Source organism: Anabrus simplex, chromosome 3 (assembly GCF_040414725.1).
Source record: "Anabrus simplex isolate iqAnaSimp1 chromosome 3, ASM4041472v1, whole genome shotgun sequence".
NCBI lineage: Eukaryota > Metazoa > Arthropoda > Insecta > Orthoptera > Tettigoniidae > Anabrus > Anabrus simplex.
In genome coordinates, this window is record NC_090267.1 from 45,383,571 (window position 1) to 45,402,024 (window position 18,454).

Below are 18,454 nucleotides of genomic sequence, written 5' to 3' on the forward strand. Positions count from 1 at the left end.
GTTTTAGAAGAAACCAACTTTCAGCCTGTTGAGGATAGACATAGCTATGTGTGCGTGTTTGAAATTATACCTCGTCTATAGCGTGAGGATTAAAGAGAACAACTATTTATCAATAGACTAAAGTTACGATGTTTTAGAAGAAACCAACTTTCAGCTTGTTGAGGTCAGACATTGCTATGTGTGCGTGTTTGAAATGATACCACGTCTATAGTATGCGGGTTGAAGAGAACAACTATTTATCAATACTCTAAAGTTACGATGTTTGAGAAGAAACCAAGTTTCAGCTTGTTGAGGGCAGACATAGCTATGTGCGCCCCTCGTCTATAGCGTGAGGTTTAAAGAGAACAACTATTTATGATTAGCTTAAAGTTACGATGTTTTAGAAGAAACTAACTTTCAGCCTGTTGAGGACAGACATAGCTATGTGCGCACCTCGTCTATAGTATGCGGGTTGAAGTGAACAACTATTTATCAATAGCTTAAGGTTATGATGTTTTAGAAGAAACCAATTTTCAGCCTGTTGAGGGCAGACATAGCTATGTGCGCTTCGATGTTTTAGAAGAAACCAAGTTTCAGCCTGTTGAGGGCAGACATAGCTATATGCACACCTCGTCTATAGTATGCGGGTTGAAGAGAACAAGTATTTATCAATAGCTTAAAGTTACGATGTTTTAGAAGAAACCAAGTTTCAGCCTTTTGAGGGCAGACATAGCTATGTACGCACCTCGTCTATAGCGTGAGGATTAAAGAGAACAACTATTTATCAATAGACTAAAGTTACGATGTTTTAGAAGAAACCAAGTTTCAACGAATAGAGGTCAGACATACCTTAAAATCTTCGCGCTGCAAACTGTTACTCGGATGAATAAAATGCGTGCGTTCAAGCCTGAAACTCGAATGATAATATTCTGGTCGTACCTAAAAAGAAGAAACATATATGAATGTAGTGTGTAGGGGTACATCATCTAACCTAGTTATCTTTACAACTCAAAGTTCGAAAACATACCTTTAAAAAAAATTCACGTGCTGCAGACTGTTACTGGGATGAATAAAATTGCGTACTTTCGAACGGTACCGAAAAAAGAACAAACATATATGAATGTTGATGTCTAGCGTAGAAGTTGCTTTGCAAATAAAAAAGTAACTAACAGTTCTACCTTACCTTAAGATAAAGGCGGAAGAATAATATTCACAGCAGACGGGAGATGTGTGTGTACGTAATAAACGCATACAGAGAATTGTGAGCACTTCGCGCAGACTGCAGCGACTAAATATGCTGCTTGTTACCAAGCGGATGTGATAATCGCTAAGAAGACGTTCGTGAGTTACAAGTCGCTTATCAGCACACCGTGTTTTCGTTCAAGGTTACACAAGCCGGAAGATACGTGTACAATTTCAGCTAACACATGCATTCCACACTCGCTCTGTGCCGATACTTCAAGGACTGTAGAACAAACCCATAGCCTATAATATGCATGCCTCTCACCCAGTAGTCTCGGGTTCGATTCTCTTGGGAATAAAAATGTGTTTAAATCGCATGAATTTGTTGAGTTGCCCTTCCTGACGCAAAACTAGCAGTATCTAACCCCTTACACTATAGTTTTCAACCGATTGCCCTTCCTGACAACTCAGATTAAGAATCTGTTTTACAACTTCTAACACGGGAATCGGGGATTTACAGCTAGATGCGCTTCTTAGATTTTAAATCATGAACTATTGTTTTACAGCCGGATGCCCTTCCTGACTAAGATTTTTAAATCGCAAGAATTTGTTGAGTTGTCCTTCCTGATGCAAAACTGGGAGTATCTAGCCTCTTACACTATGGTTTTCGACCGGTTGCCCTTCCTAACGCTGAAAGACCAGGATTTAGCCAGTTACCCTTCCTGATGTAACAAGACTAGGACTGCACTTGGCTAGAAATAGCCACACGAAATGATTATATAGAAAGAGAATTGCTGGGCGGATGACAGCTGTCGGAAAAGCATATAAGTTTGTAAAGCACGTGGAATTTACCGCCACCGGGGCAGCACTGTTCTCTCTGGATTAAAAGCTTTGTTTCCAAACAAGAGCACGTGGAATTTGCCGCCACCCGGCTCACGGTGATTAAAGATGGCGGATGACAGCTGCACATAGGTTTGTAAAGCATGTGGAATTTACCGCCACATAAAGTGTAGCACTGAGGTTTGTGATGCAAGATGGCGGATGACAGCTGCACGCAGCTTTGTTTCCAAACAAGAGCACGTAGAATTTGCCGCCACCACATAGAGGGCAGCACTGTGCTCTATAGATTAAAGATGGCTGATGACAGCTGTCACAAAAGCATATTAGTTTGTAAAGCACGTGGAATTTGCCGCCACCGGGCAGCACTGAGGTTTGCGATGCAAGATGGTAGATGACGTACCACATTTCAAAGGTAAGTAGCTAAAGAGGGCAGCACGGTGCTCAAAGATGGCGGATGACAGCTGCACGTGGCTATGTAGAGCACGTAGAATTTGCCGCCACCACATAGAGGGCAGCACTATGCTCTGTTGATTAAAGATGGCGGGTGGTAGCTGTTAAAAAAGCACGTGAGTTTGTTTCCAAACAAGAGCACGCGGGATTTACCGTCACCACATAGAGGGCAGCACGGTGCTCTCTTGATTAAAGATGGCGGATGATAGCTAACAGAAATTTGCCGCCACCACATAGAGGGCAGCACTGTTCTCTCTGGATTAAAGATGGCTGCTTGTCGAAAAGAATTTTTTCAAATTATCCGCCAGCACAAAGAGGGCAGCACGGTGCTCTCTTGATTAAAGATGGTGGATGACAGCTGAAGAGCGAGTAGAATTTGTTTCCAAATAAGAGCACGTAGAATTTGCCGCCACCACATAGAGTGCAGCACTGTTCTCTCTAGATTAAAGATGGTGGATGACAGAAAAGCGCATAGGTTTGTAAAGCACGTGGAATTTGCCGCCACCACATAGAGTGCAGCACTGTTCTCTCTAGATTAAAGATGGCGGATGACAGCTGTCAGAAAAGCACATGGGTTTGTAAAGCACGTGGAATTTGCCGCCACCACATAGAGTGCAGCACTGTTCTCTCTGGATTAAAGATGGCGGATGACAGCTGCACATAGGTTTGTAAAGCACATGGAATTTACCGCCACCACATAGAGTGCAGCACTGTTCTCTCTGGATTAAAGATGGCGGATGACAGCTGACGAAATTGCCCGCAGCACAGTGCTCTATTGATTAAAGATGGCGGATGACAGCTGTCAAAAAAGCACGTGGCTTTGTTTCCCAACAAGAGCACATAGAATTTTTCAAATTGCCGCCACCACATTTCAAAGGTAAGTAGCTAAAGAGGGCAGCACTGTGCTCTATGGATTAAAGATGGCGGATGACAGCTGTCACAAAAGCACGTGGCTGTCAAAAAGCACGTGGATTTGTTTATCTCGAGCTAGTGAGGTTAAGTTGGTAGCACTAAGGTTTAGGCCCGCCAAGATGGCAGCACTGCCTATGACAGGTGACGAAAGAGAGCAGCACAGCGCTCTGTAGTTTAAAGATGGCGGATGACAGCTGTCAAAAAGCACGTGGCTGTCAAAAAGCACGTGGCTTTGTTTATCTCGAGCTAGTTAGGTTAAGTTGGTACCACCGAGGTTTATTCCCGTCAAGATGGCAGTACTGAGGTTAGCGATGCGTTGTTGTCGAGACAGCTGTCAAAAAGCACGTGGCTTTGTTTACAAATCTGTCAAAAAGCACGTGGCTGTCAAAAAACACGTGGCTTTGTTTACCTCGCGCTAGTGAGGTTAAGTTGGCACTACTGAGGTTTAGGCCCGTCAAGATGGCAGTACTGAGGTTAGCGATGCGTTGTTGTCTGTCAAAAAGCACGTGGATGTCAAAAAACACGTGGCTTTGTTTACCTCATGCTAGTTAGGTTAAGTTGGCACTAGTGAGGTTTAGGCCTGTCAAGATGGCAGCAGTGAGGTTAGCGATGCGTTGTTGTCGATGACAGCTGTCAAAAAGCACGTGGCTTTGTTTACAAATTCAAATCTCCCGCCAAAATTTAAATTTCCCGCCAAAATTCAAATTTCCCGCCAGAATTCAAATTTCCCGCGGGCGGAGGCGGCCGAATCCCTGCATTATACTACTATCACGCATATACACTCGTCGAAAATAATGAATTCCTAGTTGTTTAGCAAACGTAAAAACTTCATCATGCGTTAGAGCTCGATATGGCAGTGCATTCAGTAGACGTTTTTTGGAGAAATGTAGATACCAAGCCCTTTCTTGTATGGCGCTAGCTTCATGTTCATACCTTTGCCTCGTAACGCAATTGCCTCCATCGTCTTGTTATGATGTTCACACTCTTTCAACTGTTGTTTTGCTTCCTCTACAGCTTTGACAGTTCTCGCTACAGTACTAGCACCACCTAGCAATGACCCTAAAGCTGCTAAGCCAGCAAACAGCGCAGGAAGAAATCCTCCTCGTTTTGGTACAGGAATAATTCGTGCACGTTTACTAAATATTGCTCTGCACTTTGGAGAAATTCTCGCTCTTGCTGCGCGTAACGCCTTAGTAATAGCTACACGAGGATTGTATTCCCCTCGAATAGCTTTTTGCGCAGACTTTATAACGTCTTTCCATCCAACAGTTTTTACTTCTTCTTCTTCATGTCGTTTGGATATCGTTGTTTCACCATGCTGTACACGACTTTACTAGTCAAGAGCAAATCATAAACTAACCGTTGCCTCTTGTTTCGTTTAATATATATATATATTACTATTACGCACTTTATGAATCAGTTATCATGAAGATTATAAAGCAGCAAGACACACTACCTGTTACCGACATTGTACCACATCTCTTACCTAGTTCTAGTACAACTACAAGAAAACGTCATGGAAAGTTGTTTCCTTTTACTGTTCGATGCATGAAATCAGGTCCGTCGGGATGCGGGGAAACAAATCTTTTACTCACACTTATTACTTCTGTAAATGGTGTACGCTTCGAGAATATTTACGTTTTCGCAAAGTCACTCTATCAGCCGCTATATACTATTCTTGAAACTGTAATGCACGATCTAGTTAAAGATGGAATAAGATATTTTAAATTTAATTCGCATGAGCAACTACCATCACCAGACGATGTGCTTCCTAATTCTCTTATGATCTTTGATGATGTCGCAACAGAACAGCAAAACGTTATTCGTGCATTCTTTAGTATGGGTCGGTATAAATATTTTGATTGCATCTATTTGTGCCAAACCTATTCTCGTGTGCCTAAGCAGTTGATACGCGACAACGCAAATGTTATTGTGCTTTTTCGGCAAGATGAGCGCAACATGCGACATGTGTATAACGATCATGTTAACACTGATATGACATTCGATGACTTTAAACGTATGTGTGCTAAATGTTGGTCATTACACCGTTACAGCTTTTTAGTTATTGATAAAGAAAGTGATGTACAGCATGGACGATATCGCATGGGTTTCGATCATTTTATATGCATTAACACAGAATTACAGTAACTACTTGATTAAAAACCATCATCATGTTAACATCTAGCAAGGAGATCACAAAACATATCATCCAAGCTCGAAACAATATTCGACGGAAATTTAAAGAGCTTAAACGTATTCAAGCAGACACGGATTTATTTTTAAAAACACAACTAAGTACACCACTCAAAGAAATTTTTAATTCTACTTCATTACCGCAGTTTACTTCAAGTTTTGCTTCTATGCAAACATCATATCATAAAGAGAAGCATGAAGAAGAAAAGCATGAAGAAGATACGGAAGAGAAGAAGCAGGATGTAGATCAAGAAGAGGAAGAGGAAGATAAGGAAGAAGAAGAAGAAGAACGTAATGATATATCACCATCTAAGCGTGTTGAGTTTTTAACTACAGATGTTATTGCTGAAACACCTACTACATCGACGCAAAATCTACCATCTTTGTCTGAGGTTATGGTTACACCAGAGTATCGCAATCAGTTTAGAAATTTTATTCAAGATACCTATGGATCTCTCTTTGCACCTTATATACAAAAACTTTTTACAGGACAAACTGACACTACCTACGGTATTCGCTACGAAGATGACTGTTTCCGGATAGGAAATTCAAATGTTAAGATTAATAACAACAAACTCATTGTAAAAGGTGTTACCTATAAACCTACGAAAGGACTCTTAGAACTTCTTTTCTCACGAATACCTGACAAGGATATAATTTTACAAGATGATCTTAAAAAATATAAAGCAATACTTTTTGCTACTGATGCAACACGACGTAATTACAAGAGAACAGAAACTGTAAATGCGAATAAGAGTTATAAGCTTCGTGAGTTTATTTCTAAGCTGTTTCCGACTGCACGCAGTCTTGATGTTATCTATAAGCCTTTGTTGCCGTATGTGGATGTAAGATACTGGAATGACCCAAACTTACTCGTTGAACGATTACAACTTTTAAGAGCATCGCAAGAGGCTGGTCACACTGGTCACGGATCAGAAATTCTAGAAATAGAAAGAGAACTACGTTATGCCGGTATTATTTTGTAATGGCTCGTCAAGAGAAGATCTCACCTGTAAAGGTAAACATCGCACATGAGTTACATAAACCAGCACGTCGCACCTACTGTCGCAGACGCGTTATTACACGAGGAAAAGATGATCTCTGGCAAGCAGACTTAGTAGAAATGATTCCATATGCCTCTAGTAATAAGGGGAATAAGTATCTACTTACTGTTATCGATGTGTACTCAAAGTTTGCTTTTGCACAACCCGTGCGTTCTAAAACAGCAGCTCAAGTTAAAGAAGCATTTAAACATATTGTTGAAGAATCGAAACGCTGCCCAAGGCTTCTTCAAACTGATCAAGGTAAAGAGTTTTACAACAAGGATTTTTCTTCTTACCTCAAGTTACTTGGCATTCAACACTACTCTACGTTCAGCAATCTCAAGGCAAGTGTTGTAGAACGCTTTAATCGTACACTCAAAACAATGATGTGGCGAGAATTTACAGCGCAAGGTTCATATCGTTGGATTGATCTGCTACCTAGACTTTTATCTACCTACAACGATACACCTCATCGCACTATCGGAACAAAGCCACGTCTTGTTACAAAGAATACACCTCGTATAAATGCTATTCATCTTGTAATTAAAACAGCTGATCCACGTCGACATCGCTTTAAAGAAGGTGATTTTGTTCGCATCAGCAAACACAAGTCTATCTTTGCAAAAGGATACACACCTAACTGGAGCACTGAAATTTTTCAAATCAGAAGTGTTAAGCTTACTAATCCAGTTACGTATTTACTTCGCGATCTCAGAGGACAGCCTATTGAAGGAGGATTCTACATCGAAGAACTGCAGAAAACAAAATATCCTGATCACTATTTAGTTGAACGTGTTATTCGACGTCGTGGAATTAACTGTACGTTAAATGGCTTGGTTTTAATAACAGCTTTAATTCATGGATTAATAAAGAGGATGTACTTTAAATCTTATGTGTGTTTTCTTTTAATCCTCTACGTTTCCTTTCTTCTAAGTCATTAGGACATGCTGTAGGATTAAGCAAAACCTGTAATATGTTTTGACAATCCATATTTATTTTAGAATATATATATACATTTTTATCCTTTGTTTATTTTACGGTCTTTGTCACTCAGTTTTCGTTTTATTGCACCAACAACGACAAGTGCTGCTATATTCTTCTGAGCAGCTAAAGCACTAGGTAATAACACACACACGGCATAACTTTACGAAGCAGATTTTAACAGCTACACGACATACTCTATGCAGGCAGCATGTAACTACGTGTCAGGCGAACGTGTTCTAGGGCCGCAGGGGAGATGAAGCACGAAGAAAAGAAGATCAATCACTCTATTGATGAGTCCACGCCCAACATGCTTCCTCATCTTTCTTCGCCTTTTCCTTGTTTACTCTCTCCACAGCCATGATAAGTGTTTATAAGCGAAGACAACTCGTTAGTTTTAGGTCCGTGATACAGTTTAATTAGTTGACATGTACGGCACTGTCTCACAGAAGGTCTTCTATCTAAACTCACGTGTTCATGATGTAAACTACATGTTTGAAGCTCTGACAAAACAGGATCTTGAGTCCACTCACGAGGCACCTTATCCCAAATCTTCTTTACAGCATTCGCAACTACATTAATCAAAAATGCCTATGGTAATGCATTTAACTCTTCTTCAGTAAAAGTGTTTAGTTTCTTCTTGCATGCATAAAACTGTACGATCGCCTTTTCAACTGCGTTACACTTAGTATCTGTTAGAAATGACATGATGTCTTTACTCTACAAATGTTTCTTTTACACAAAGGTTATTTCGACATTGCAGTTTACATATGTTGTTCACTTCCCGGCATGCACTGCAACACAACCAATCAAAGAGCATGCATACATGTTGTAAAGACTGTTAACTTGTTTCTTTACTATGCTCTTTCGGAAGAGTTTTAAATGATGGGCACCCTAATTCATGCATGTCGATAACTTCACACGATGATGGTAGAAAATCACGCAACCATTCTTTCTTTTCACAACCCTTTAAAAGAACAAGATCTGCTCTTGACAAATGTGCATTCATCATTAAAGGTAGAAAACGATAAGGTATTCCTTTTTCTTCCCACTTCAAACCTAAATTGTTTTCAATCCACTGAGTCTGCTTTTTATCTTCATCTGTTTGCAAACAGTAAGGGAACGGTGGACTAAATACTAAACTAACAAGTTTTGGTGCCCACAACACACTGCAATCTAACACAGCCACCTCTTTAAACACAAATTTGTTTCCGTTTACTTTAAAGCCTTGCACATCAACTATTAATGTTTTCGTCATGTTTGCACTCCACTCTCTATCACTGTTTCTCGAAGACTAAAGCTTTTACTCAACGAACGGGTTTAAACATGCACAATAACGTCATCACTGCAGCACATGCAAGCTCTTGTTTTTTATGATGCATACTTATTGCATTCCTTTACACCGACTTACTCTTAAGAAAACGGACAAATCTAAACATGCATGATGACGTCATCACTGCAGCACGTCCTTACTCTAGCTTTCACGATGCGTGATTAAACTTGTTCGAATTTACCGCTACCACATTTCAACTAAAGAGTGCAGCAACGAGGTAAGCGATGTAAGATGGCGGTACCTAAAGATGGCAGCACGGTGCTCTGTTGATTAAAGATGGCTGCTTGTCAAAAATATTTTTTCAAATTATCCGCCACCACATTTCAACTAAAGAGTGCAGCACTGAGGTTAGCAATGCAAGATGGTGGATGACAGCTGTGACGTAAAATTTACCCGCAATATAGCACCACGATGCTCTTTTCAGTAAAGACGGCAGCTTGTTAAATAGAATTTTTTCAAATTAACCGCCTCAAAGGTAAGTAGATAAAGAGAGCAGCACTGTTCTCTCTGGATTAAAGATGGCTGCTTGTCGAAAAGAATTTTTCAAATTAACCGCCTCAAAGGTAAGTAGCTAAAGAGGGCAGCACTGTTCTCTCTGGATTAAATATGGCTGCTTGTCAAAAAAGAATTTTTCAAATTATCCGCCACCACAAAGAGGGCAGCACGGTGCTCTCTTGATTAAAGATGGTGGATGACAGCTGAAGAGCACATAGAATTTGTTTCCAAACAAGAGTACGTGGAATTTGCCGCCACCACATAGAGTGCAGCACGGTGCTCTGTAGATTAAAGATGGCGTATGACAGCTGACGAAATTACCCGCATTATAGCAGCACGGTGCTCTGTTGATTAAAGATGGCAGATGACACCTGTCAAAAAAAGCACATGGCTTTGTCTCCAAACAAGAGCACGTGGAATTTGTCGCCACCACATTTCAAACTAAAGAGGGTAGCACTATGCTCTGTTGATTAAAGATGGCGGATGGTAGCTGTCAAAAAAGCACGTGAGTTTGTTTCCAAACAAGAGCACGCGGAATTTGTCAATTTGCCGCCACCACATTTCAAAGGTATCTAGCTAAAGATGGCAGCACGGTGTTCTCCTGATTAAAGATGGCGGAAGATAGCTAACAGAACTTTTAAAATTGCCCGCTACTACGTGCTTAAGGTGGTAGCCATAAAGAGGGCAGCACGGTGTTCTGTGGATTAAAGATGGCGGATGACAGCTGACGAAATTGTCCGCATGATAGCAGCACGGTGCTCTGTTGATTAAAGATGGCGGATGACAGCTGTCAAAAAAGCACATGGCTTTGTTTCCAAACCAGAGCACGTGGAATTTGCCGCCACCACATTTCAAACTAAAGAGGGCAGCACTGTGCTCTGTTGATTAAAGATGGCGGATGACGGCTGTCAAAAAAGCGCGTGAGTTTGTTTCCAAACAAGAGCATGTAGAATTTTTCAAATTGCCGCCACCACATAGAGGGCAGCATGGTGCTCTCTTGATTAAAGATGGCTGCTGTCATGTGGAATTGCCTACCACCACATTTCAAAGGTATCTAGCTAAAGAGGGCAGCACGGTGCTCAAAGATGGCTGCTGTCAAAAAGCATTTTTCAAATTATCCGCCACCACATTTCAAAGGTAAGTAGCTAAAGAGGGCAGCACTGTGCTCTATAGATTAAAGATGGCGGTTGACAGCTGTCAAAAAAGCACGTGGATTTGTTTACCGATTCAAATCTCACGCTAGTGAGGTTAAGTTGGTAGCACTAATGTTTAGGCCCGTTAAGATGGCAGCACTGCGGTTGACAGGTGACGAATTTGTAGCTACTGCGATAAAGAGGGCAGCACAGTGCTCTGTAGTTTAAAGATGGCGGATGACAGCTGTCAAAAAAGCACGTGGCTTTGTTTACCACGCGCTAGTTAGGTTAAGTTGGTGCTACTGAGGTTTAGGCCCGTCAAGATGGCAGTACTGAGGTTAGCGATGCGTTGTTGTCTGTCAAAAAGCACGTGGCTGTCAAAAACACGTGGATTTGTTTACCTCGCGCTAGTTAGGTTAAGTTGGTACCACTGAGGTTTAGGCCCGTCAAGATGGCAGTACTGAGGTTAGCGATGCGTTGTTGTCGATGATAGCTGTCAAAAAGCACGTGGCTTTGTTTACAAATTCAAATTTCCCGCGGATGGTGGAGGAGACTTCTGGGAGGCCTCTGGCTGTTGTGGCGGTGGAGGAGGAATCTGGGATGCCTCTGGCTGTGGTGGCGGTGGAGGTGGCCTGTGGGAGCCCGCGGTGGCGGTGGCGCCAGAACCATCCAATTATACTACTATGGTACACTGGAAGACGGGACCTAAGGGATCGATCTGGGACAACGCTGCCGCCATGACTGCTTAAGCATCCTCAGTCAACCCGGACGGTGAGGAAGAGGTCTCCAAGATGATAGATAAGTGAACAATAATTAATATATATGTGTAGGGTTGGGGGGTTGTTATGCAGAAATACGGTGATTAATTTGTAAATATAGTAGGGAATAGGATTACGGCCCATTAGGCCATTTATTGAGGTATTTTCTTTATATATTTTAGGGTAAGGCATATACATTTTTATTAGTTTAAATGATAGTGTTGCTGTACACATAGTCGTAGGGAAGCTGAAGTACGAGCTTAAATCAATGTTTCTTAGTGCCCGGCATCAGACGATATCTGCTTGTAATTATGGGTTATTAATGATAGAGTACCCTTATGTTGGGAAGGGAATCTGTCTGCATAATGTAGAGCACGCATGCGGCCTGGATTTAATTGTTTACTTCGTGTTTGTATTGAGTTTGATTGACTGTGAGTGTAATGAAATTACACCGTAGGCTATGTCACGTATATTTGCGCCCCTCGTACTCTGCCAAGTAAGGGATTGAACCCTAGACTTGAGGGTTAATAGGAACACGTCGCATTGGGTTGACGGCGAGGTTGATGTGTACAACAGAGTGTAATACTCCATATGGTATAATCGAGACCCAGGGCGGTCTGTCACGGGCATTGGACAGTTACAGAAATGTATGTGATTCCTCACTCATTATCTTCGTCATGTGTAGAGACAAGGTTGAGGCAAGAGCAGAGCTCTGCATGCTTGGAAACTAGGCTATGTTTTTATTTTTGTTTGTTTGTGAGGGTGCGTTTCACGGCCAGGACTTGGAGGTCGTTTCCCCTGCCTGCACAGCAGGGAGCCTCGCAGCCATTTTTAAATAGGCGGGGGTGGGAGGAATTCCTTCTCGCAGGCGAGACAAGCATGCGACGGCGGTTTCATTCATTCATCCTTTCTTTCTCTCTTACTTTCTTTATTTTGTTTGTAAATGGTGGTGCGTTAGGTAGAAACTGGGCACTAAGAAAACTAGCTTAATCAGTACATTTTGTAAATATAACGTTTGTTTTAGTGGACCTTGGTTCATATCCATAAAATATATATTTCATGCGAGATTAGGAAGGATATGCCTGTAGTTGTAGGTTTAAACTTACTATTTTTGTTGTGTGCATTTTCCCAAATATGTGTGGTGACCTTTTAGTGGCTTTATTTCTGCAGGACAATTTCTCACCCTGGCATCATATACTTTATTTGTAGGTACAGCGATGCTGTTCCGTGTAAGGACACATTTGTTTCCTTGGTTCACTTATCGACTTCCGCACGACATAAACCAGCTAGTGTATATTTTTTTGATGTTTATCTTTGGATTTATGATGTGAGCCTTTTGGGAATCCATTTTAGCACTATTAGTGCAATCAATTGTAATATAAAAGAAAAGAAAATGTTGGTTTAAGAATACACAACTTTGGCTCAAAATGTTAGTAAATGCGTTTGTGTTCCTCATTTCGTAAGCATACGCATAGAACAATTTTTTTTTATCTCCCTACTCTCGTTCACAAGAACCCTGTAAACGACCTTTCCTGCCGACTGCAGTTGGGCTGGCGCATTCATCAAATAACAGGTAAGAAGGTAAGATCGACCTTGCAGTGTTGTTTATGCCCTATAGGGTACAATAGGTCTATGAGGCCTTTTTACGTCGACTGCCTCAGTTATGGTATGATTGCAGTGTACGGGACAAACACCAGGATTACCTGATATGCGAACTGGAAGAGAGCGCGTTTTGTTCTGGGTGATTTACGACAAAAGATTGTTGTTACGAAAATGTAGCAAACTTTGGAATGGGAAGAGTTGGGGGTAAGTATTAGAAGCTGCCTGACTAAGCAGTACGTTCCGAGCTGTCAGTGAAGCCGTGGCGTAGAATGATATTAATAGAGAAATACGGGGTTGAGTGGTGTTTTAAAAAGTAGAAAAGATCAAAGTATCAAGATCAATTTGGAATTCAAATTGAGGCAAACATTCGTTTATAGGAGGAGGAGGAGTTAGGGACTGTAATAAGTTACTGGGGGAGATGTTGGATAAATTTCCAACTTCTTTGAAATCATTTTAGAAAGGTGGAGAGTTGGTGTTGGTGATTCTTCTTCTTCTTTCCGATGAGACCTGCTAAAGACCACGTTCCAATTTCAATTCAGTTCTTCATACTGTGTTGTTTTCTCTTCCGCTCCTTCCAATATTCTTTCACCCTTTCACTATGCTGTTTCCTTCTGTCCTCGGACCACTTCGCACCAAGCTTCTTGTTCAATCTTCCTTGGAATCCTTCCATACTTACTACCCTCTTTCTAAAAATTTCTCTGTCCATAGTTTCTTCTTCTTTTATATTATTTCTCTCTAAATCTTTCCTTACTTCTTGAATCCAGCTAGTTGTTGCCTTTTTGTCCCAAAGGTACTTGAAAATCCTTTTTGTTAATCTGGAATCATCCATTCTGTAAATATGTCCGAAAAATTGCAATCTCCTTTTTCTTATGGTTTCTGTTATATTTTCTATGTTCCTGTATATTTCATCATTAGATCTTAATTTCTATACTTCTGTTGTTTTCACAGGGCCTAAGATTTTTCTCATGATTCTCCTTTGATTATTTTAAGAGGGAGTACAACTTGGCAACCATCCTCTATGGTAACGCTAATCAGAGAGAATGGAAGGATCCGACACTTCGAAATATGATGATGGGTATAGTGCGCATTCCTATCCCTGAAATTTCACTATAAAAATTGTCACAAATGGAACATAATAATTGCTTTTACACATATCAAGTGAAAAATCTGCGGCAAATTAAGAAATATTTTGATTTTTGGAGAATATTATATATACATACTTTACCACTTTACGTATATTCGGTGTTACGCTCACAGTGACACACGTATGTCTTTTGTCTTACACTTTGAACAATTTCGTGTGTGATGTCTGTGTTTACTGAAGTTCTTTGCTTTCGTTTCATTGCTGCAGTTGTCAATGGCATCATTTCAGGAATTGGATCGCGATATGCAATATTTAATAGGCGACAAAATGGTATGGCCATTGTACATAAGAAAAATTCTGTGGACTAGTGATTTATTGATCCAGGGATCGAGCTACCTTCGTTCGAACAAAAATAAAGATATTTATTAGTCCAGAAATCATGCTATTTTTCTGTTGACCTCCATTTTGCTGTTTGAACTGGCCGCTTTAGTCATATGGACAATTGACAAAGACAATGAGAATCCACAGACATAGCACTCCCATTCCACGGTGCTAGCCCTGGACCTGAAGAAAGTAATAAAAGACGGCACCAGCAGCGAATGGACAAAGATAATGAGAATCCACAGACATAGCACTCCCATTCCACGGTGCTAGCCCTGGACCTGAAGAAAGTAACAAAAGACGGCACCAGCAGCGTAGTACGACATAAACCAGTCCTGTCTACAAGCCTTAAGTATGTTTTCATATTTCTCAAATAACGACGGTATTTCTTAATTTGCCGCAGATTTTTCACTTGATATGTGTAAAAGCAATTATTATGTTCCATTTGTGACAAATTTTATAGTGACATTTCAGGGATACGAATGCGCATCGTACCCTATGATGATATTGGTCAAAGAAAGACAAGGGCCATGAAGGGCATGAAAATGAAACACCCGCTAGGTCTCAAATGCTCTAATACTGTCGATGTCGGAAAAGAACAAGAGTTGAAAAATAGAGGTCAGATAGGGTAGATGTAAGTTTAGCACGAGGAAGTGGAAGCAATGCCAGGATTCAGCTAAGGGCCCCGTGGTCACCAACCCACGCTCCCAAGTTAACCCGTCGGGCCCTTACAGTCGCTTCTTACGACAGGCAGGGTATACAGTGGGTGTTATTCTACCACCCCCACACACAGAGGGAATTGATTGATTGATTGATTGATTGATTGATTGATTGATTGATTGATTGATTGATTGATTGATTGATTGATTGATTGATTGATTGATTGATTGATTGATTGATTGATTGATTGATTGATTGATTGATTGATTGATTGATTGATCGATCAGGGCAGGCCTTCCAAAACCTTAGCAAACGCAGAAGCAGACTACCAAACGATTATTCTTCCGATTCTACTGTGTCATTGATACCAATGCGCATCATTTATCATTTGGCTGAAGAAAGTGCGCATTAGAATAAACTAGTTTGATTGTGGTAATTAGCCATTCATGGGTAATCAGTCAGATAACCTACTTTACAATAAAATAATAACAAGAACAGGCGGAAAGGTAATATCAGTTACGGTGCAAGTGGCCGTGCTGTTAGGGGCACACGGCTGTGATCTTAACTTCGGGAGGTGGTGGGATCGAACTCCATTGTCGGCATCCCTGAAGATGGTTTTCCGTTGTTTTTCATTTTCACACCAGGAAAATGATGGGGCTGTACCTTAATTAAGGCCAGGGCTGCTTCCTTCCAACTCCTAGGCGTTTCCTATCCCATGATCGCCATAAGACCTGTGTGTGTTGCTGCGACGTAAAGCAAATAATCAAGGAAACAAAAACATCAGAGAATCCGGTTTTCTTTATTTAATTTGACTTATTTCTTCAGGGATAGGGGACCGTGATCAGCTTAGCGGCATAGCGGGAGGCTGAGGTTCGTATCTCTCTCATTTCTGGGTTCAGATTTTTACCTCAAAAATCACATGGTGTCAGGAAGTGTATCAATCTTTTAACCCCTGTCCAAAACCATAATGAGCCTCGGTGGCTCTAACGAAACCAGAAAAAAGCTGTAATAAGCTGAAGAAAGTAAAGTGTGCTTAACCGAGCAATTGGCCGCGCGGTTAGGGGCATTCGGCAGATAGTGGGTTCGAACCCCACTGCCGGCAGCCCTGAAGATGGTTTTCCGTGGTTTCTTATTTTTTCTCCAGGCAAATGCTGGGGATGTACCTTAAATTAAGGCTACGACAGCTTCCTTCAAACTCCTGCCTGTTTCTATCCCATCGTCGCCATAACACCTATCTGTGAAGTGCGATGTAAAGCCAATTAAAAAAGTTTTTATTTCTTGATGTGACAGTTTTACTGTCCAATACGATGTCTTTCGTTTCACACTGCAACTGTCGTCGGTCACTTGTAAAGAAATTGTATTACATTGACTCTCCAACGTGCCTTTCATTTTGTGTAACTTTAAGTTCTCCAGTCTGCCGAATACTAAATATAGTACAGGATACTCTCGATTATCAGCGGCCGGATTATCTATTTTGCCAAAGGAATTAACAAGAAGCCGTTATAGTCCCCGGCTCAGCCGTCAATCAAACCCGGGACCCTCTTAATCAAGGGTCCGAACGTATCGTTACAGCAGTTTGTGTGTCCCGTTTCCCTACGGGGTCGGGTATGAGGTGAGATGAATCTGTCGTGGCGGGTTTTTATGACCGGATGCCCTTCCTGACGTCAACCTCATCATAGGAGTTAATGAGATGAAGTGAATGACGTGATATATGATAGTAGGGAGAGGCACATAGCCTACTCCTGTCGAATAGCACCAAGGGGTCTGCTCAAGGCTTAACGTCTCCATCCGACGGAAAAATCACCGTCAACAGCGTCATATGCCCTCACACCATATGAGCACTGCGGAGAGGTTTGGAATTTGATCCAGGCTTTTGGCACGCAATCTAGTGATTAGAAATTGTATACCACCACCTCCTCTACCTTGCCGGCTGACATTCTGATGGTGAACATTATTTCGAGCAACGGGACTAGAACCGGCTAACCTCGGTGTCAGACCGATCAGACTTCAGCGCCTTAACGATCATCGCCAGCAGGCGGGCTAACGTATCGTTACAGCAGTAAATAGCTGATAGAAAATATTTTATGTACCAGACCATCCACAAATTCGGTAATGTTTGCGTTAAATGAATAATAATAATAATAATAATAATAATAATAATAATAATAATAATAATAATAATAATAATAATAATAATAATAATAATAATAATAATAATAATAATAATAATAATAATAATTAATTGTGCGGAAAAATTATAGTGGAAGAAAACATCCACACTCATTACAGGAATATGCGGCCGCCTTCGTAGCGTAACGGTTAGTGTTATTAGCTGCCGTCCTCGGGGGTCCGGGTTCGATTCCCGGTACTGCCAGGAATTTAAAACTGACAGAAGGGCTGGTATGTGGTTGGAATGCTACATGCTGCTCACCTCCATTGGGGGGTGTGCCTGAAAAGAGCTACACCACCTCTGGATGAGGACACAAGTTTACTTTTTTACAGGAATATGCAGCTTATGTGGTAGATTATTTACGAAAACTCTACCTACCCACATTTTCGTAGGAAAAGACAATATTGGTGTAAAAATGTATAGAGCACTTACTTTGTAGAGCCCAGTCTGTGTAGTTCTGGAACTCTTGAATGAGCAGAAGACTGTCCCGTCGGCACCCCTCGTGTTGCACTTCATTCTGTACGATGTTGACAATCTCCTGGAGGATGACATTCCCGACACCGGCCACCTCACTCCCTTGGAGCAGGCGGGCCAGGCTCAATACTAGCAGAGCCGCTGTCAGCATAACAGAACTGAAGACAGCTGCACACTGTGAGTGCACTAAAATTCAACAGGCCAAGGAGAGTGAGGATCTTCCAGGAGGCGCACGCTCTACAGCAGTGATCCGCTAAGTGGGGGCGCCTAAGATCGGAAGTTCAGATGACGATAAAAAAAAGTCTCGTCTTGACATAAATATGTCTTGTGGCTAGGGGTCATCCGAAAATGTGTGCAATGTAACGCGACAAACTGTGTGACAGAAGTGTAACCATAGCAACCGTGCAGGTTGTGATGGAAGGTATGACAATTTCAGACCATGTGACGTAGCAATCGTACATACACCGACTGACAGAGCAAATGCAACACCAAGAAGGAGTGGTTCGAAAGGGATGAAAGTTGGGGAAAAAACAGAGACGGCACGGACGAATAATTGATGTTAATTTCAAACCGATATGCAGGTTACACAATGCGCACGGCATCGACTCAGTAGGATGTAGGACCACCGCGAGCGGCGATGCACGCAGAAACACGTCGAGGTACAGAGTCAATAAGAGTGCGGATGGTGTCCTGAGGGATGGTTCTCCATTCTCTGTCAACCATTTGCCACAGTTGGTCGTCCGTACGAGGCTGGGGCAGAGTTTGCAAACGGCGTCCAATGAGA

General features: G+C 41.6%; 1 protein-coding gene across 1 annotated transcript in view; it reads right to left on the minus strand.

The window, feature by feature from the left end:
• The window catches only part of LOC136866642 (nose resistant to fluoxetine protein 6), a 695,618-nt gene extending 677,797 nt beyond the window's left edge, over positions 1-17,821 (minus strand). Inside the window, exon 1 of the mRNA XM_068226788.1 lies at positions 17,629-17,821. Within this exon, the coding sequence (XP_068082889.1) occupies positions 17,629-17,821 (193 nt within the window). The remainder of the gene's footprint in view (positions 1-17,628) is intronic.
• Positions 17,822-18,454: the final 633 nt, after the last annotated feature.